The sequence below is a fragment of the Anolis carolinensis genome, chromosome 2 (genome assembly GCF_035594765.1).
Source record: "Anolis carolinensis isolate JA03-04 chromosome 2, rAnoCar3.1.pri, whole genome shotgun sequence".
NCBI lineage: Eukaryota > Metazoa > Chordata > Lepidosauria > Squamata > Dactyloidae > Anolis > Anolis carolinensis.
Window position 1 is genome coordinate 95,198,404 of NC_085842.1, and position 22,419 is coordinate 95,220,822.

Below are 22,419 nucleotides of genomic sequence, written 5' to 3' on the forward strand. Positions count from 1 at the left end.
GAAATACCAAATATCAAATGAAATAAATACATTCTACATATACTGTACATACACACACACCAACACACATACGTGTTACACCATGTTTTGGCTGAAAAATGGCAACTGAGGGACTTATGAGTAGATGTGCATTGGATTGAAGTGCTGATGTATATATTTGAAGATTTCCATAGTTAGTTATCACAGGCCTGTGCTGAAGTATAAATTATTTTGATCAGCTATTTAGCATGTTTAAATTCTTCTATCTCTGCTTTACAAAGCGCTAGTTCTAATATTAGAAACTACCATAAGTTCATTTCATATTATCGCAATAATCAAATACCAGCACATGTGGCTAAGATAAAGACAAGAGTGTTGAGGCTTATTTTTTCCCCTACTTGGCTGATGCTCTGTCCTGACAAGAGCTTTAATGAGCACAAGATATTAGATATCTGGATCAGTAATCCGGCACTGACCTTTTAAAGTTCATTAGTCTCAGAAATGTTACAGCTGTCCAAATGGTTCCAAGGTTTTTGTTTCTGCATTGCTTGGTCTCTCATGAATAATCTGCCTAGCAGAAAACAAACAGCTCAAAACCAAGGCATATGGTCAGAGCCTTACTCCTGGTTGGGCACCAATAGCAACATGTGTTCATGTAAATGTCCCCTTTAGCCCCCTGTTTTCTTCTGCTCTCAAAGCAAATGTATAAGTTCACTTCCATTCATACTGAGCCAATGGACTTTGATTGACTTTGTCATCCTAGGAACAAAAAATGTTCAACAAATGCACACCTGATTCTCAAAGCTTGGAAATTACTTTTAAAAAGCATTATGTAGCATCTTTAGGACATACTGAGAAAATCGTTTCTGGACTCCTGTTCACATTATCTTGCATATAATGATTCCTTTTTATCTTTTTATGCTGGAACAGAAGAACAAGCTGTGTCGTTGAAAACAACTTTCAAAAAAGCAATTATGGTAGTTACAGTTATTATTAAACATATTTCCATGGCCACTGCTGCAATTCAGTTTCTTTAAAAGATAACACTTTGCTGATACTTTTCCTCAAAAAGTTTTTAGAACTAAAAAAAACCAAAACAACAAAAAAATCATCTGAATGTTACAAGCACTGACTTATGGTAAACACACACTCTTTCCTTCCATCGATGTGATTATTACCCCCCCCCCCCAAAAAAAAAACAAAAACTGAGCATGTGGCAGCAACTGGAGCCAACACTGGAGTCAAATACAGTGTTCCCTCACTACTTCGCAGTTCTGTTTTCTCGCCCTCGCTGTTTCGAAGTTTTTTGATAAACACTAAATAATAGTAAGTTAATAATTTGTAACTGTTTTATAGTGCATTGTACAATTTTTATATATGCGTTTTATTGTAAGCCGCCCTGAGTCCTGTTGGGTGAGAAGGGCGGGATATAAATATTGTAATAAATAAATAAATAAATAGTATACATCAGAAAATAATATTATAAATCTTTCTTTCTACTTCCTTCCTAAGGAGAAGCCTAAGGAAGGAAGGAAGGAAGGAAGGAGAAACCGAAAGTAGAGAAAAGGAGGCTCAAGCAGCTTTGTTTTCGCCTCACAAGGCATGTGCGTGAGGAGGTGAGGAGGGGACAGAGGTGAGGAGGGGACAGAGATGCTACTTGCCAGTGAGACTGTAAACAACACAAATATAGTGTCCCTATTTTGTGGATTTTCACTTTTTATGGGTATTCTTGGAATGTAACCCCCGCAATAAGTGAGGGAACACTGTACCTTCTTGCCCCACCATGTGGTGAGAGGCCACACTCCTTGAGTATAAGAACAACCAAAAACTGAAAATTATACCACAGAAGGAGTGAAGTTATTCTTTGCGAAGCTGCAATTGCAGTATGGATTAGTTGTGCCTTAGTTATTTTTTAAAAGGAAGTAATTGCAAATAAGTCACCAAATCCAGCTAAGCTAAGCAAAGTCATCCCTGGTGGGCTCCCATGAAAGTTTGTACTTTGATAGGAGCCCAATAATAAATACCAAGTGTTGTATGCTAAACTTCAGATGAAGCAATTGCAAAACTACTTTTGGGTATTTCATGCCAAAAAAACCCCCCTCTATGGAGGTTATGGGGTTGCCATAAACCAATAGGTGGTTTAAGGGCCAGTGCACACAATTCATGTGAGATTGCTCATTTCCTGTTTCTTAAATCGACTGCCCACCTTTTCCTGTTGAACCAGAACCCTACTGAAAATTCAATGCAGAAGTTACTAAAACAACTGCCCACTCTTTCTTGTTTTCTTGCTTCCATTTCTCTCACCTCCTTTTGTCATCTTTCTTCAGTTGGTTTTTAGATATATTGTCTGTGGAATGGTGAACTATCTTTTCATTTTTTTTAAAAAAGTGTCACATGCATCATGTTAGAAAATGGCAAGAACAAAACTTATAAGAATGTCTCATTTATGTTGAACTGTGGAATGACCTGCTGGAAGAGATTTTGGCAGCTAAATGAACTATCAAAACACAATAAATACCTATCTCTTCTGGCAGACCTATCCAATCAATTGGAAAATATGAATTTTAAATTTACATTGGTGTTTTAAACTTTCTTCTATGTCTTTTAATAGATGTATGTTATTTTATCTAGACACTTTAATTATGACTTCACCCACCCTACCATATAATGTACTTTGAAACTTCATTATATGGCAGTGTAGATGGGGCATATGTTGTACCACACCTTGAACCATGAGGAGAAGTGATTAATAAATAAAATGATGGTGACCATGACAATGCTGACAGAGAATTGACCAGCTTATTAATTTTAATTCCACAATGTATATAGATATTTAGGTCTCTTCCAGACAGCCATATAATCCAGAATATCAAGGCAGATAATCCACAATATCTGCTTTGAACTGGATTATCGGAGTCCACACTGCAAAATAATCCAGTTCAATGTGGATTTTATACAGCTGTGTGAAAGAGGCCTCAGACTGATATTTGAAGGAAGAATATGCACAAAGAAGCTATAACTTCTCGGTTGAATTCCATTTTGAGAAGCTGTATGAATGAAATATAGAGTATACAAATTTATATGCCATAAGCACAATTTATGTCTTGAGTACTTCAAATTATGCATACAAAATAAGAACAGTTGTATAGCTGGCACATATTTGTCCATAACAGGAAAAATTATAAGAAAGAGAAAAATGAAGAAAGTTTGCAGTGGTTAAAACAACTGCTTAGACCAAATAATAAACTCTTTTGATAATGCCAATATAGTAAGTGTTGTTCTGAGGTATCCGACCAATGAACTGGGCTACAATCAATTAATATATCAATGTTGACTTTAGATTTTCTACTAGAAGCGGAAAGTACACAAGAGAAACAATATCCCATAACATTTGCACAGACACTCCCCTACTTCTGTCCCACATAACATAGCAGATTAAGAAAATGACTAACCTTGGAGATATATCACATCCCTGTTGCATGAAAGCTCCCAAGGAGAACCATAGACTGTTAAATATTCCAAATTCATTTGTATGGTCATTAGCTGGCTGGTCACGACCTTCTTCAAGCTCTTCGTTATGCCATTCATATGGGCTGAAGCGACTGACCAGGAAGAGAACAACACTTACTCCGATGTAGGCAAAAACTATACACATCCAAATTTCATAAGCTAAGGGATCCAGAAAGGAAAAGACCCCAGGCTTGGACTTCTGTGGTTTTTTAATCATGATGGATATGCCAAGGCTCATAAATGGTTTGGAAAAGTCTATGACTTCTTCTCGCACTAGAGTGATGGTTAATGGTGCAACAGCCACATCAGCTCTCTGAAAAGAAAAGGAGACCAATTTTAGATGTTTTGAAGATCTGCAAGGCTCACATCCTAGAATATATAAAGAGCTTGCTATCAAAGTGGGTTATTATTATTATTATGCAATACATAATACTGTATTTTCTTTTCAGATCTATCTGTCTGCTTTTCTGTCTATGTTACCAATTTTCTGCTGTAAAATCTGGATTTCAGACTTTTTTAAACAAAGACAATAAGCCAAATTTGTAAAGCTTGAAAAATAAGTTTCATTTTGATTAGATACCTATTTCCTTTGTCTCATTCTTGCTTTTATTTATCATCTAGAATATCTGATTGGTGAAGGCATGTATGATTTTTGATTATGTATTATTTTTTAATAATAAGAAGTAACAGTCATCATTTCCTAAGAATCTGCTGGAAGGATTCTTCATGTAATATAACAATATCTCAATTCTGTAATTCCTCACTGCAAAACCAGGAGAGGAAAATTTCCAGCTGGCATGATGCCTGGTTATTATTTCCAGATGGAGCTTCTTTTCTACTAACAAATGACTGCTGTAGATAATTTCACTTGACTGAAAATAGTTCAACTCAAGTGGCTATTTGCCAGCTGTACAGTATCATTAGTGGCACGAAACTGAATCACTCAGATTTTAATATTTGCCTTGGTGTTATTAGTCAATGAAAATCAGCAATATGGGAACTGGATGCAAATGGTAAGTAACTTTAGAAAAACGAATCTGAATTTTCCAGTAAATCACTATTAAATTAGAAATTTGAGGATGTCCGTGCAAAACTAAATACAGTAAAACCCCACTAAATCGAGCCCCGCTCGTCTGAGCGTCCGGGCAATTTGAGCCAAACCCCCCCCACTCACCCCGCCAGATCCCAGTGCTGCCGGAATCCAGCTGGGTGAATGAGTAAGCGAGGGATGGAGGGTGGGCTCTCTCTCTCGCTCCTCCGCCATGCTGGGCACCGGTGCTGCCGGCCCCAGCATGGCAAGGGAGCCGAGGCATGGGTGGGCGGGAGAAGGGCCCCAAAAGTCCTCCTCACTCACCCGCTCTCTCTCTCTTGCTCCTCCTCCATGCTGGGTGCCGGTGCTGCTGGCTCCAGCATGCGAGGGAGCCAAAGCAGGGGCAGGTGGGTGAGCGAGGAGGACTTTTGGAGCCCTCCTGGCTCACCTACTCGTTGCCTGGCTCCTCCTCCATGCTGGGTGCCGGTGCTGCCGGCTCCAGCATGCAAGGGAGCCGAGGCACGGGCGGGCGGGCGAGCGAGGAGGACTTTTGGGGCCCTCCTCGCTCACCCACCCGCTCGTGCCTCGGCTACCTCGCATGCTGGAGCCGGCAGCACCGGCGCCCAGCATGCGAGGGAGCCGAAGCACGGGCGGGTGGGTGAGTGAGGAGGGCTCCAAATGTTCTCCTAGGTCACCCACTCGCTGACTGTCTCCTCCTGTGTTGTTGAAGGCTTTCATGGTCCAGATCACAGGGTTGTTGTCAGTTTTCCAGGCTGTCTAGCCATGTTCCAGAAGCATTCTCTCTTGACGTTTCGCCCACATCTATGACAGGCATCCTCAGAGGCATCCTACTTTACTGTGTTTTGAACGGCTTTTTCTGTGGATTTGTTGCAAAAACATGATGTTTTGGTGCTTAATTTGTAAATCTTTAATCCCTCCTTATAATCCAAGTTATTTGCTTATCCAAGCTGCTGCTTGCCCGTTTAGCTTGGATGAGTGAGACTCTACTGTATTACGATTTTCAGAGCTGGAGACTTACTCCATATACCAGCTCCCCAACCATGCCATTCCACAATTTAGTCTCAGGATCTCGGGCTCCATATTTCCCATCTTTAACAATCTGCAAGCTGTAGTTGTAGCCAACATGTTTTGCAATCTCAGCAGCCAATTCTACACAATAGCCTTCATACTTCAAATTTCCTTCCAGCTTTTCTTTGCTTTTCTTATTCATCACATATGGGGATTCCTAGGAAAAAAGGAACAAGAACAAATCCATGTTTTATTTTTTTGGAAATACACAACTCATTTCAGGTACATAAAGCTAGAAACCGGCAAAATCTTCACCACTCTTGCTAGTATATTCTAGCAACATATTGACCTCCATTAAGTTGATGGAAAGAAAGAGGTATGGGTGCCATGGATCTGATGATGGAGAAAAGATTAACATTATCACAACAGACACTTCAAAAGAAGAAACAAAATAAGAGCAAAGTTCTATGTGCCTGAACTTCATAATTCTGCTCAAACAATTGATGTGTTCAAAGCTAGTGTAATATCCTGGAATAAGATTTGGAGCCTCTCAGCTACCTTCAACATCAGCCACAGATTCTTTTGTTCTTATCTTTCATCCTTCTCGCAGCACTTTAGGAGAATAATAAACACATCATCTGCTAGATAAAAACAAGGTGGGAGTCCTATCTATTGAATAGTACTGATATGGACATAACTCATGTCTATTCCTTGTTCCATTTGATTTCCAAGCCAGAAATCATAATGTGCATGTAGACATTCAGCAGTTGCCATGGTGGATGATAAAACACCCAAGTGGTAGAGAGTAGGCATGTATGATTTATTTTAAAAAATGTTTCAAAATCATTACAAAATTAGGGGACACTGGTTTTTCATTTCTAAAGTATAGTTAGTAAAACTTCCGTTACTATAATGGTAGTAATGGAATTTCATTACTTTTTCATTACACTAATTGTGCAAGTGGGAAAATTTCAGGAGCTCCTTGCTGTAATGTTTGCTACAATGGTAGAATGCATTTACCACTGTTAGCCCATCAAGTTTCAGAACATTTCATTTATCCATGGGATTTTGGGAAATTTTGAAAGTTTTTATAAATAACATTTTTTAAAAGAAACTACTGGAGCTATCTCTTTGAATTTTCTACATAATGACACAAGATAACAGGGGATCATTCCCTAAACTTTCAGAAATATTCCTACATGTACTGATTTTAGGGAATTTTTAAAAAGTTTTGACAAAAACATGTTTTTTTTAAAGCCACAATAGTGATCTCATTGAATGTCTCTTCCTTAGCAAGAGACATTCAATGAGATCACTATTGTGGCTTTTAAAAAAAACAAAACAAAAAAACTTTTAATAGCAGCCGATGGAAGCGTGGTTATAACCCTGATCTGATTTTTGTAAAGGAAAGCATAATCCACCAATGCATCAAAAGGGTATTAAACCCGATACCTAACACACAACACAGACCAATATGCTGCGTAGCACATGCAGCTGTAAGACCAAAAAGTGTCCCATTCCGCAGAAGATATAACTGGACAAAGTTTACAGAGACCTTGGAAGCTGCTATTTCTGATATAGAACCTTCTACAGAAAATTATGACCAGTTTATAGAAGCTGTGAAAAGATCCTCAAGGCTCTCAATCCCGAGAGGCTGTTGCACAAGCTACCTACCAGGCCTAAACGAAGAATTGCTAAATCAGCTACAGGAATATCTCAGACTATTTCAAGAGAATCCATACAGTGATGGGACTATAGCAGCAGGCCAAAAACTATCTACAGCCTTAGCTAATGCTAAGAAAGACCGTTGGATAGAGTTGCTTGAGAACCTTGACATGTCCAAGAGTAGCCGAAAAGCCTGGCAACTGCTGAGACGCCTGGATAGTGACCCTCTGGTCAACCATGGACACGCAAACGTGACACCAGACCAGATAGGTCACCAGCTAATTCAGAATGGGAAAACCAACTGCAGCAGAATAAAGATGAAAATCAACAGGGTGCCAGAACTTGAAACCCACCAGTTGTCTTCTCCTCTAAACCTGAAAGAACTCAAAGAAGCCATCAAGCGATGTAAGACTGGTAAAGCACCTGGCCTAGATGACCTGATGATGGAGCAAATCAAACACTTGGGCCCCAAAGCTGAAAACTGGCTTTTGAAATTCTACAATCAATGCTTGGCACACAAACAGATTCCCAGAGCATGGAGGAAAACTAAGATCATTGCCATTTAAAAACCTGGTAAAGATGCCTCCAATGCCAGGAACTACTGACCAATCTCCCTCTTATGTCATCTATATAAAGTCTATGAGAGGATGCTATTATATCGACTAGGACCTGTTATCGAACCCAAGCTTATTGCACAACAAGCAGGTTTCAGACCAGGGAAAAACTGTACAGGTCAAATTCTTCATCTGACTGAGCATATCAAGGAAGGCTATGAGAAAGGCTGCATTACGGGAACAGTTTTTGTGGACCTTACGGCAGCCTATGACATGGTGCAACATAGAAAAATGCTGCATAAAGTCTACCATATCACCCGGGACTTTGACTTTACAAAAACTGTCCAGACCCTCCTAGAAAACCGCAGCTTCTATGTGGAGTTTCAGGGCCGGAAAAGCAGATGGAGGAGGCAAAAGAATGGTTTACCCCAAGGCAGCGTTCTTGCACCGACCTTATTTAACATCTTCACGAACTATCAGCCACTACCACCACTCACAAAGAGCTTTATATATGCTGATGACCTTGGCCTTACAACACAAGCGAAATATTTTGAAACAGTTGAAAACCAACTCACTAATGCCTTGAAAGACCTCTCCAGCTAATACAAAGAGAACCACCTGAAGCCTAACTCTGCCAAGACACAAGTGTGTGCTTTCCATCTACGTAACCGTGAAGCCAACAGGAAACTGAAAATGACTTGGGAAAGCCAAGAGCTCGAACATTGTTTCCATCCTAAATATCTTGGTGTCACCTTAGATCGAACACTAACATATAGGAAACACTGCATGAACACCAAGCACAAAGTAGCTGCACGCAACAACATCCTGTGGAAACTGACTGGCAGTGCATGGGATGCAGACCCACAAGTAATAAGAACATCAGCCCTGGCCTTGTCTTTCTCAACTGCAGAGTACGCCTGCCCTGTCTGGCAAAAGTCTGCCCATGCGAAGCAAGTGGACATAGCACTAAATGAAACATGCAGAATAATCACAGGATGCCTTAAACCTACACCTGTTGATAAACTCTACAAGTTAGCTGGCACTGCCCCTCCTGACGTGCGACGGGAAGTTGCTGCTAACGGTGAGAGAAATAAGGTTGAACACTGTGAAAGCCACCCACTGCATGACTATCAGCCTCCTCCCACCAGACTCAAATCAAGGAAGGGCTTCATGAGAACCACCACTCCTCTTGATGTTCCTCCAGCAGCAGCAAGGGTGTCCCTCTGGGCAGCTAAACCTGGCAATTCCAACTGGATGGCCCCCCACGAGGGTCTTCCTCCTGGGGCAAACCAAGAATGGGCAACTTGGAAGTCCCTGAACAGACTCAGAAGCGGAGTGGACAGATCTAAAGACAACTTGGTGAGGTGGCATTACCTGGAGGAATCCTCCACCTTGTGTGACTGTGGAGCAGAACAAACAACTCCGCATATGTATGCTTGCCCACAATGTCCTACCTCATGTACAGAGGAGGAGTTGCTTAAAGCTACAGACAATGCAGTTGCTGTTGCCCGCTTCTGGTCTAAAACTATTTAGTTGTTTTGTGATTTCCTCTATTTTTTTCATCATTTTAAAAATGTATTTGTTATGCAATGCTTTTGACATGAAATAAAATAAATAAATTGAATGTCTCTCATATTAACCAACTTCCATTTAGGGATTTCTTCCCAGCCCAGTACAGGGATTTACTTACTAGAAGTATCAGTCAGTCCTCCTCTTTACAGATTCAACAGTTTATTGGAACTCTGGCTGGCTGATGCTATGGAGGGACAAATCTCTCCCCTATCCTGATTGGGGCTTTCTGATGATGAGCAGAATTCTGGGAAATTTAGTTTATGGCAGGGCCTTTTGAATTATCTGGAATAGGGTTCCTTGCCTTCCCAAACTGCATTTCCCAGAATTCTGTGCTTTCTCAGTTTCTTTTCCTCCCTGTTGCTTCCCTTTTCTCATGATGAAAGGCCATTAACTTAAATAGTAAAGGCAGTCTTTTTGGCTTTGTTTTGCTTCCTTGTGCTGAAAATGAAGCTGACTTTGGGAGGCTTCAGAGATTTACAAAATGCAAATGAAAAAGTATTGGATAAGTTTCGATTCTTGAGTTTTTGACACAGGCCATGCCCAGGCATCAGATATCATGTCGTAAGTACGAATTTAATATACTTACGACATGATATGATATGACTTACGATGAGTAACAAAAAAATTGCACACCCCAAGTACAGAGTTATAGTACAGCTGAGTAGAATCATTTGGCAGTGAATTACAGCCATGGCAGTAAGAGGCTGAAAGTAACTTAGTTCCAGGACAAGCTCTTTGGTTTTGAGAATCTGATTATTAAGCATACATAGCAAGTCCCAAGGTGCCTTATTTTAAATACTAAATCTTGCTGAATTAGCTTTCTAAATTATATTAGATAGAGACTTTAAGGTCTCCATAAATTGCAAACAAGTTGAAGGCACGCATCAACAATAAAGTGGAAGAAAGAATCAGAGTCCTGCCATTCAAGCTATTTGAGATGTATTAAGTTACTGACATTGCAACACTTACTAGAATAGTTGTAACAATGTAAGTTCTGTTCTGAAGAGTTGTGGTTTCATTTGAACCTTGCTGATCTGTGACTGTAGGAACAAGTTTTTCATCTTCATTCCAGTAACCTATCTGATAATGAAAAAGAGATAATAAAACAATTTTTCTAAATATGAGAAAACTCAGTGCAAAACCTTGGGGAAAATAAACCAGTCCTTTGGGATTTCCTCAAATGGTTACAATTTTCTTCATAGGGAGAGGTATGTCAGATTATGATTATGATGGTGATAACAGTAGCAATAGTAGTAATGTCCCTTACAGTTCTAGCTTTTGTTCCTGTTATTGCCATGACACATGTCAAAAAAGTACCGGTCTAATTCCCAATATCTACTGTGATATTAGAGTTGTGTCTATCTGTCTGTCTATTGATGTTATGGGAGTTTAAAACCTGAAGCGAAAAATCTGTGTCTCTTAAAATGTCTCTAGTATTCTCATTCTCATTCAAACTAATCACAGATAAGGCAACATGGGGACATTCATTCAGCCTTAGATTCCCCACCCCAATATGAAATCATAAGTTGAATCATATTTTTGAGGAACACCTGATGGTTTCATGGTTCAGTGTCAGGGACTGACAAATGTTTGGGGTTAATAGGCCTACATTCCACCAGAAGATCTCAGGAAACTCTTCTCTTTCTGGCATCCCTTGCAAAAAACAAAACAACCCCCACACAAAAAAAAACACATTAGGGGTTTTGATTTTTTGTGTGTGCCGGCAGGCCTTTGTGCAACCTAGGGTTTGAATAAAAGTCCTCTGCTATTCCTAATATATTAAAAATGCCCAATGCCTCCAGAGATCATACTTGGTCATTTTTTATTCTTAAAAAATTGAGGTCAACTTGGTACCATTGGGATCATTTATATAATATCTCTCCATATAGGTATATAATTTATAGCTATATTTATATCATCTATAGACACAGTTGGGTACTGAAATAGTATCTAACATGATTTGTATTTTTCAATAACTATGCTTTGAATAGTTTATGAAACATTTTTACTGGAGGATACATACCTAAGGAGTTCAATCTTTAGAATAATTCTGGGTTGGAAAATCTGTAGTTTTCCAAATGTTGTTGTTGGGGTGGGATTGTCAATAGTGGCTAGGGCTTCTTTGAATGGCAGTCTAACAATGTTTTGAGGGATTGTGAATTGAATGTTAGCCCTACCTAGCTATGACTGCTAGGTTCCATTCATTTTAGTCAGGTTCTGCTCTCAACAGGACTAACATTGATTTAATTTTCCGAGAATGCACCTCTACGATTAATGCATGGATAGAAGCTAAACTTTCCATCAGACTTCACACATTCTGGAGGATACCGTACAGTTGTTGGCATTTTAAATGTGTTCCAGTCATTTTGTGTGTGTGTAACACAGACTAACATAGAAATTATTAATCTGGAAATTGTAGAAAATATGTAGGACATGCCCCAGATACCACTTCCTTCCACATTTGTGGGTTTAACTTTAGCATTACTTGCTGCCATCTTCATTGCTGCCCTATGTCATTTCTAATAGTAAGTTTCCTCCTGCTTCCATCTTATCCCACTCCCCCCTCAGCTGAATAGGAATGTGTGTAACCTCCCTCCTCCTGCTCCCCACATCTCCTTCCCCACCAAGGAGTAAGTGACTAAGTGTGTGAGGGAGTGCATGCACAGATGAACTCACCAGCCCCACCAGTATAGGTAGATTTGTATGTGTGTTTGGGGTGGGTGGGAGAAGCACAAAAAGGTCATAGGAAAAATCAATAACGAACAAGTAATTCCGAGCGGGAAAGCTCTCAAAAAGAGGTTCTAACGTTATTCAGTAACTCCTTTTTACTCCTAACTTTGAACCACTATCCCACCCTGCAAAATCACAAGTTCAAGTACTAAGTTTTCACTCTTCTATTTTCAGAAACAAAGTAATCTTTTACCTTTTTGATCCCATCTGCTTTCATTTCCATCACATGAAGGGTATAATTGGTCCGATGTCCTTTCTCGTTGAACTGGACATTACCAGTCAGTCCTTCAAAGCGCACCTTCATGCAATACAGACATCGAAAATCCATTAAATATGTATGATAAAGGTTTAGGGTTTTGCCTTTATCCAAAGGTTTCAAATTATGTAAAATAAAAAAAGATCTTCCTGTATCAAATTTGGAGATGGTCATGTGAAGCAGATAACATTTTCACCAGCTAGTAAGAATGCTGATGAAGATGATGAAAAGTATAGTCTAAATCATGTGGAAGTGCCAACTTGGGGAAGACTGATAATTTCCCACACATTTAGACCTGTCAGTACACTAATCATTGCTAGTTAAAAGGATAACACAAATACAACTATGAAGTAGAGTAGAGTTTTGCTTATCAAACCTTTGCTTATCCAATGTTCTGTATTATCCAACGCAGTCTGCCTTCTAGTAGTCAATGTTTTTGTAGTCAATGTAGTCAATGTTTTCAATACATTGTGATGTTTTGGTGCTAAATTCGTAAATACAGTAATTACTACATAACGTTACTGTGTACTGAATTGCCTTTTTGTCGATTTATTGTAAAACATGATATTTTAGTGCTTTATTTGTAAAATCATAACATAATTTGATGCTTAATAGGCTTTTCCTTAATCCCTCCTTATTATCCAACATTTTCACTTATCTAATGTTCTGTCAGCCTGTTTATGTTGGATAAGCAAGACTCTACTGTAGTTACCTTTGTGAACTCAGTTATCACAATGTGTTGGAATCTTATTAACACATTAAGAATGTTTGCCACATCTACACTGCCATATAATGCAGTTTCATACTGCAGTTTAATAGCATTATATGGCTGTGCAGACTCATATAATGCAGTTCAGTGCAGTTAAACTGCATTACGAAACAGCATTATATGTCAGTGTAGGTGGAGCCTATTATTTGAATGCCAAATAATAAAAATAAAGCAAAAAATCAATGTTTACTAGAAGTAAAGCAAATACATTTTTCCACTACAATATCTGAACTTGAATATTCAGTTACAACAGACAGCCAAGTAGGTCATGGAAGAAGGGATTTTACCTGAGGCCCATTCATTACATAATTATCATCCTACATTATACTTTAATTGCCATGGTAATGTCCTCATATATAGTTACAGAAAAGGCATTTAGAATATCAATCAGGCTCTGGCAAAACTGCAAATCCCAGGATTCCTTAGGACCTGACCGGGGTGGGGGGTTGTTAATGTTTAATGACAGCTTTTTAATTGTGTACTTTGGTATTCTAGGTGTTATCGGCTTTCAGTTCTCAGAAGTCCCAATAGTGAAGAATTCTGGGAGCTGAAACCCAAAAAACACTTTGAGGACCAAGATTTGGGAACCATTGGTGTACAGTGAGTGGGGACCTGGTCTTATCTAAGGCCCTTTCCACACAGCTGAATAAAATCCCACATTTTCCACTTTGAACTGGGGTATATGGCAGTGTGGACTCAGATAACCCAATTCAAAGCGGACATTGTGAGATTTTCTGCCTTGATATTTCAGGATATATGACTTTGTGGAAGGGCCCTGAGATGTGTTACTTTTTATTGACAGAAAAAAATTCCAACATGCATAGAATCATAGATGCAACCCTCCTTGTATCAAACTGAAATCAAGTCAATTTGATGGCAGTTAGCAGCAGCAGCAACTAATCCATCATTTATCTTAAGACACTGATGTTTATCAGATTACAGTCCATAAAATAATGATTGCATCAATTCAGTGTTATTCAAGTGAATAATAAATTGCTATTTCCGACAAGTAGTTAATTACTGTTCATTAAAAAAAAGATTGGAGCTCACTGTCCAGGTTATCTTCTTACCTGTTGTAGAGCTCTCTGGATGTCAATCCCTTGTCCCCAGGGAACAGCAGGATTTGCTAGACAATCTCCAGCATTCCCACGACGGGAGATATCAATTCGCTGTTTCCTGAGACTCTGAAAAGCTTCTGCCATAACCCGAACCCCATCATATGTAAGAGCAGATGTGTACTAGAAAAATAAAATGAAAGATGTGTGCTGGCCATTAGGCTTGATCTTGGGAATTCATGTTTGTTCAGGAACCTTTTGTTTCAAGATAGATTCCAAGGGCTACAGTCTCAATGACCATTTCACCACTATTGGTGTAAATTTTTTGGCGTATCTCAACAAGATAGAATCACACTTTTTTGTAACTTTAGGAATATTTGAAAGAGGTTTTGAAACTTGTGGTAAATGCTATTCCTTTTGTGTCCTTATTGTGATTTGACTCACTCTGTGTTTTATGTAAATGAGGCCATGCCAATATAGCTGCTTATCACTCACAGTTTAATTAAAACTTTGAAGGCTATTTTCCCTTTCAATATTTAATTTCAGTTTTAGATATTACAGTCTGACCTTGTTAAGACATTCTTGTTAGTTAGAATATAACTTTTACAATGCAAAATAAAGCCTAGCCATTGTCAATGTTTTTGCTCTACAGAAATACCAGAAATACTTTTAAGTTTCCAAGGAAACATAATTACATCTTGAAAAAGTGTCTCTGTGCCTTCATCTTGATCTCCTGAGGAACCACTGGCAACCTTTTTCGGAATATCAGGGTTCCAGGGTACCTTGGTTGAGAAACCCTGATGTACCCTATTGGGCTTTTGAGGAACTCTGCTGTGCCCATTGCTACCCCAATTGCTTGAATTCAAGGAGAAAAAAATCCCCGTGTCCTCTGGGAGTTGTGGAGGGGAGAATATGCATCAGGTTAACACTTCTCAATTTGTCATTATTTGTGGGGATAGGAGTGTTCTAAAATTAGATGCAAATCGGAAACAGTTATGGAATAAACCTAGGTATTTATATTTTGTATTGACAGTCACAATTTACTTAGAGTTTTGACACTATTGACACACTCATAATTTCTATCACCCTTCTCCAGTTTGTGGAGAACAAGATCTGCTCTGTAGATGATCCAAGCATAGCTGAATTATGTTTTCATCAAGTTTGTGGGGAGTTTGTCCAGGAGACGTTAAGTGTACATAAATATGGGGCCATCAACATGAGTTGATTTGGGGGTGAACTGATTGGCATGATGCACATGATGTATAGGGTCCATTTGCCTTAATGTGGGAGATGGGTGCTTAACACAGCTTTGTTTCACACTAACTTTAACACAGTCCTGCATCACACAGCTGGTCACACAGCCATCCTGCTGGGCATTTATCTTCCTCCCTTGTTTTGGCTTTAGAGGAGACCATCAGATATAAAAATGGCAATGGTACCTGTAGTGACACTGGCAAGAAGAGGAGGTTATCAGAGGGAGGGAGGGAAAAAGCAGGGAGCAATTCCTTCTTTCCTCCAATCCATTTTCATGTTATTTCATTGCTTTGAAATAAGCACTGGGCAACCATCACCTCCAGTTTCTTGCCTGATTATTGCTGCTAAGGCCAAATAGACAGGGGGGAAGGTAAGGGGTGGTGGTCCAGGAGTATTAAACTAAATGTGGAACCACTGGGCCATGCAGATGTCATTTAGCAACTTGCCAGACCCCAAGCCTGCTCAGTGACTGGCATGTGAACTTTGGCGATGCTGATCTGAAGTACCCCACTCTAGTGCTGTTTGTGTTATGTGTATTTGCCCCCTTCATGAAATAGAGGAAGCATGATTCCAGCCACTACATTATTCATTTTTCATCACATATGGGTTCCTTATTTAGATTCACAAGAGGAATATTACGTTTTGCAGCTTAACCTCACTTGAACCAAGTTCATTGTGATTGGAATGAAAACTGGATGCTTGAGTGTCTGATTCCAAAGTATCGGTATGTAACAAGAGAGCAGCATTAATGCTACTTCCAACAAATAGTTTTCAGTACCACTTGCCTTTGGCTTCTTCCAGTCAACACGGGGTTGTTCCCTGGCATCATTGTTTTTCCACTGTTGCATGATCTTAGCTGGGATGGTATCAGTATCATTCACCAACTGGAATCCAGTCACATTTGCTCCATTTGTCCTGAATTTCTCCAAGTCAATATCCATGAAACCCTTAAGAAGAAAATGTGGAGATGATTTGCATATGAAAAAATAAGGCCATTAGATTCAAATAAAACACTCATTAAAGATGCTATAAGAATTTAATTGCAGAAAAATTTGATGGAAATCCACTTAATCTGGACTCTTCTCCTTTGCCTTGGAATAGCATGTGGACCAGAAAGCAGTTTTCCTCAAAAATTCTGATTCCTCTGATACTACCATATGTATTTGAGTGTAAGTTGACCCTATGCATATGTTGGGGGCAGGTTTGGGGACTATAATTATGTATTATGCCTATGGAGAAGTTTAGAATCATTTTACAGAGAGGGGAAAGTACCAGCATCAGAAGGTCAGCCATCACCATTTTTCCACCTAAATATTCAAAAAGATCAGAAACAGCACCATGGCAAAGAGAGTAGAGTGAATCAGTGCTTCTTTTAGGTTCTCCCAAGATGGACATTCTCTGCCATTCACCACTCTACTTAGATTTCCTTCTTTTATTGTTAAAAGTCAAGATACAATGTTTACATGAGCCCATTAATTTTTAAACTAAAATTTCTAGACTTATTCAACTAAAATTTCCAGAGTTTATATAGTTTGTAGCTCAGAAAACTCTCTAAATCCAGTTTAAAGGTTATGTTAGGATAAATGACTCTTATAAATGTGGGTACTGAAATACATGTAGATAGTTCCCTATATAACAACAACAACAAAAACAACAACAACCATAATAATTTTATTTTTTACCCACCTCTCCTCATGGCTCAAGGCAGGTTACAACATAGCTAAAACACATATTCATTATATAAAATACACATATTTAAACATATTTCTACAAAATACATGCATTAAAATACAGTCACACTTTGAGTTAGAGTTTTATTCGATCAGTGATTGAGCTCAAATAACTCTTATCTCAAAGTGAATTTTCCTATTGAAATGTAATGAATCTATTCTGGCCCCTGAACTCCTCCCCCAATTTTTGGTTACATGTTTTTAAATATGAAAATGTACTTTATAAATAACAAATAATGTATAAATGCACATTCACATAGAATAATGGAAAAAAAATCAACAAATGGCAGATGCACAAAGTTGTGGCAAGAAAGCACATTTGAGGCAACAAAAGGTGTGTTGGCTAGTGTAACAGCAAGGCAAAACCTGCACATTCACATGATTTTTTTAAAAATCAACTTTAAAATGGCAGAAGCACAATGTTGTGGCAAGGAAGTTGTGCTGGATAACTGCAGATATCAGGTGTCCCAAAGACCAACAATCAAATAACAGTCATACCAATGTACAAGAACACAACTGGGAATAATATTCACCAAAGTCACTATCCCAAGTCCAAGGATAACCCAGAGAGAGTAGTCCAGAGTTCAAATACACAAGTCAAGGCTGGAGCAAACAGGTCAATGATAATCCAAAGCAGAGGTCAATGTCCAGTAACTCTCAGCAAAATACAAATAGTGGGTACAGCACGAATACAAGTTACTCTCACACAGGCATGTAGCCGGGGAGGGGGGGGGCTTGAGGGGCTTTACCCCCCCCCCTCAAATTCTCAGGGTGGTCTGCGAGAATGCCTTACATTTATTATTTAAACTGTTATGTTTATTCATATCATGATCTGATCACCATGCTCAATATATCCCATATGCATGGGGGTATTGGGATAACGATACAAAAGGTTTGCTAGGGTAGATCCTCTCTCACCCAGACTCAGCCACCCCCGAACCAAAATCCCAGCTATGGGCCTGCTCTCACAGCTTTCACTCCTGCTTTATAGCAAGCCAGCAAGCTATGGTCTGGATCCTGACTACACTTTGGCAGTTCCTCTCTGCTGCTTTCTTGCAGCTAAACGAACACTTCTACACCTTTCCTTTAAGGCAAACCTCCCTTTAGCTCCTGTCACCTCTGCTCTTTTGGTGACTCAGGAAAGCTGGGGGTCTGCTCAGGAGTGGCTGGTGGTTGATTTCAGAGTGGAGACAAACCTTGACCCTGACTTTGCTCTTGCTCTGCCTCTGCAGGCTGAGATGTTGCTATATTTCTATCCTCTTCTGGTAACTCTGGGGCTAAGTCTATATCCAGATTTGCATCTGGAATTCCCTTCTGCTCATGGCTCTGAAAGGTATCCAGAGCCAACTCATCCCTGACTCCTCACTGGAGGCTTGAGGCACTGGCTGACCCATTACAGAAGCACAAAGCAGAAAGTGAGGGGGCAGAAGCATAATTTTGTTTATACTGTACTCATTCCAGCCTTACGTCCTCTCTTTCTTTCTCTCTCCACCCCCTATTCATGAAGCCAAAAATACTAAGAATAAAAACAACACAAAATCCACCCATAGATTAGGACCCTTGATGGCAAGAACCTCTGGTTTGTCTGGATTCAATTTCAATTTGTTTTTCCTCATTCAGCCCATGACCTCCTCCAGGCATGCATTCAGAGGAGACACACTATCCTTAGCTGAAGCTGATTTGAAGGCATGGAGAAATATATTTGGGTGTCATCAGCATACTGATATGCCTACAAATGATATTTCCTGGCCGTTTCATGTAAATATTAAAGAGTATTGAGGACAGATTGGCACCTTGTGAGATGCCATAATAATAGCTTCTTTTTTGAGGAGCAGCTATCTCTAAGCACCATCATCTGGAACCTGCCTACGAGGTATGACAGGAACCACTGCAACACAGAACATCCAATCCCCCCCCCCCCCCAGGCATTCCAGAAAGATACAATGGTCGATGGTCTCGAAAATGGCTGAAATGCCTAGAAGCACCAAGAGGGACATACTCCCCTTGTCGATGTTAAGAAAGAGATAATTCACTAACACGACCACAGTAGTCTCATCTCTGGATCCTGCTCTGCAGCTGGTTTGAAATGGGTCAGGGAAGTGTGTGTCATTTAAGACTGCCTGGAGTTGGAGGACAACTGCCTTCTCAATCACTTTGACTAAAAAAAGGAAGGTTAGAGCCTGGTCTGTAATTATTAAGGTCCAGGGATCCAAGGAGGGCTTCTTCAGCAGTGGTGTAATTATTGATTATTTTAAACAGGATGGAAAATTCACCTCCCTGAGAGATGCATTAATAATTTGTTGTAGCTGAAATCAAATTGCATCTACTCCCTAGACAACCAACCAAGAGGGGCAGAGATCAAGAAAGAAGCTTGTCTTCCATAGCAAAATATTGACCTGAATTTCAATGTGAAAAGGCATATAGGCCCATAAACCATAGCACATTTTTAGGAATGTTTTAAAAAGGAAAGAACCCATTTCTAGAGAATGATTTAATGAGTAATGTGTCAAAATGTGCAAGGAATATTGATCAGATAGAGAGTCATCAACTTATGACTCTCATTCACACAACAGCACTATCGCACTAGAGCATTGATCCACTTTAAATCAAGTTCCTTTCTCCTGCAGAATTCTGGGGCTTGTAGTTTAGGGAGGGGCCTTTAAACTGCTCGGCCAGACAGGTCCTGGGCTTCACTATATTGCATATTCCAGATTTCTACAGGAGGAAGAAATCGGATTAAAATGGATCCATGCTCTAGTATGATATTATATTGTGAGATGAAGGTTCAGAAAAGAAACAAGTTATGGAACAATCAGCTTCTATACTGACAAGGAGATAAATGTGCATATTTAATTATAAAGGCATAGAGTAGACCTATAGAATGTGTAAGCTACCTGGGACCAATTTAGCTTTTCTAGTACAGGCATTCCCTGAGTTACAAACACCTGACTTACAAACAACTCATAGTTAAGAATGGGGATGAGCCAACTAGAAGTGAGAGAAATATATCCCTAGGAAGGGAAATTCACTCCTGAAAGCATTGTTATGGGGAAATGGTGTCTCCACTGAAGCTTTCTCACCAATCCTTGTTTCCACAACAAGCCAAATCTTTGAAAATTCAATTATCACAGGGACAGAAAGTGAGGTGAAATCTTCTGAATGGGGGCAAAGACAACAAAATAAACACCACTGGGGTGTTAACCCTTCCCTATAATATCCAAAGCTTTTAAAAGCAAACCTATTGAACCTATCTTGTTCATAACTTGGGGACTGCCTGTACATAGAAATGCTTTTAGTAATGTATACTAACCACAGGGGAGAAAATTAGTCTTCCTAATAAGTAAGGATGATGTGATTGAGAATCCAATGCTGGGTGCTGGGCACAATGGCAGATTTTTTCCATGTCAGGAGTGACGTGAGACACTGCAAGTCGCTTATGGTGTGAGAGAGTTGGCTATCTACAAGGATATTGCCCAGGGGGTGTGTGGATGTTTTGATGTTTTACCACCCTTGTGGGAGGCTTCTTTCATGTCCTGGCATGGGGAGTTGGAGCTGACAGAGGGAGCTGACCCGCTCTCCCTGGATTCGATCCTCTGACCTGTCGGTCAGCACTCCTGCTGGCACAAGGGTTTAACCCATTGCGCCACCGGGGGCTCCATACAATGTCAGATCATATGAACACAGTTAGATGTGCTATTTATGAATGAATATAAAAGAAACAGAAAAACTCTACATTTTTTTGTGTACAATGGCAGATAGTATGAACACAGAAAAGGAAGAGTTTTTTTTTAGTTTCTTTTATAGTCATTCATAAAGAGCACATTTAACTGCTTTTCTGCATTATATTTTCTTTCTTTCACCTCTTTTTTCTTTCCTAGCAATTCTATTAATTGCTTTGATTATATTACTTTCAAGGCAGAATTGTGTGCATGTACTAATATGATTACTATCCACCTAGATCCCAAAGGGGAAAATGGGCCATAAATCTTAATAAAGAAATTTAAAACTGCTCACTGTGTAACCTGCAAGGCATGATGGGCTTTTAAAAAATACACACAAAAGAAAACTAGTCATAAAACCAGCTAAGTGGCAAATTTAGAAAGCTGCAACTGCAAATATATTCCCCTCTTCATAAAATTTGTGTCTCTTCAAAAGTGGACCATTAAATTTAAAAACAAGAAACAAGCAGTTAATTCAGTCCAGGAATTCTGCCAGGAGAGCAAAGCCAAAGTCTGTGAGTGATGCTGAAAATGTTTGATCGGAAAAAATGCATTAAGAATATGTATACTACCATATGTGTACCTTTTAAACTGCAATCATTTTTCCTTCTCTTGTGAACAATATATTGTATAGGTCAAGCTGTATGTTAAATGCAAAGGTATAATAAGATCAGTGGAGAAAACCCCCAGCTAGATTAATTCAGATTAACCTTGATAAATCAATTTAATAATTTTTAAACCACATTATATATCATGAAAAAACATACAGTTCTCTAAAAGAAATTGGTCTACCACAACATTTGAATGTCCTGGTGCATAAACCGTACCCAGGTCATCTTAGCATACAATACAGGCAAGGCCATATCTTATGTATTTGTTGACCATATTACACAAAAATCAGGATTAGATTTGGAAGAAGGAGGGATAAAAATAGAGGAAAGAACATCAGAATTTAAGATATGCTGATAACATCATATTAATAGAAGAAAATAGCAAAGACTTGAAATTATTACTTAAGAAAGTCAAAGAAGAAAGAGCAAATTTATAATTGAACACTAAGAAAACAACAATAAGGATCACAAATAATTTACATAACTTTAAAGTAGATGGTGGAGGTATTGAGATAGCTCAAGACTTTCCATACCTTGGCTCAATCACTAATCAGAATAGAAACTGTGTCAAGAAATCAGATGACATTGGACCTCATCAGATGCACCCTACGGCATCACTGGACTTCAGGTGGAGGCCCCAACCACAACAGGAGTGGAAGCATCTTTTGACGCTTCCCTCCCAACATGGAAGCCTACTTTTGTTGTGTTGGCTCCAGCACAGATCCTTGCTTCTCTCGTGTGATGGGAGAAGAATCACGATGAGGGAGTGGCATGCAGGGCAAGAGATTCACGTCCCACTTCACTTGGCTCATGTGATGTCATAGGATGTGAAAAGGCAGCTATCAAGAAACTAGACAAGATCCTGCAGTGTCAATTTATATAATGGAATACTAAAGTTGAAATGGTCCATGCCATTGTTGTTTCCATTTCTATGTCTGATTGGAAAAACTGGTCAA

The 22,419-nt window shown here is 39.3% G+C and overlaps 2 protein-coding genes across 9 annotated transcripts in view; one reads left to right on the forward strand and one right to left on the reverse strand.

Annotated features, from left to right (window-relative positions):
* LOC134296131 (uncharacterized) overlaps positions 1-22,419 on the forward strand; it is a 220,328-nt gene that overhangs the window by 163,309 nt on the left and 34,600 nt on the right. The gene's annotated exons all lie outside the window — the stretch shown is intronic.
* Positions 1-22,419, reverse strand: part of gria1 (glutamate ionotropic receptor AMPA type subunit 1) — a 331,557-nt gene that overhangs the window by 68,021 nt on the left and 241,117 nt on the right. For all 8 annotated transcript variants that reach the window (XR_010002705.1, XM_008116336.3, XM_008116335.2 and 5 more), the window contains 6 exons: positions 16,189-16,350; positions 14,165-14,332; positions 12,263-12,367; positions 10,309-10,419; positions 5,559-5,765; positions 3,432-3,802 (listed from right to left, as the gene is read on the reverse strand). Coding sequence is in view for 7 of the 8 variants with exons in the window: in XM_008116336.3 (XP_008114543.1) it covers positions 3,432-3,802; positions 5,559-5,765; positions 10,309-10,419; positions 12,263-12,367; positions 14,165-14,332; positions 16,189-16,350 (1,124 nt within the window). In the remaining variant the exon portion in view is untranslated. The remainder of the gene's footprint in view (positions 1-3,431; positions 3,803-5,558; positions 5,766-10,308; positions 10,420-12,262; positions 12,368-14,164; positions 14,333-16,188; positions 16,351-22,419) is intronic.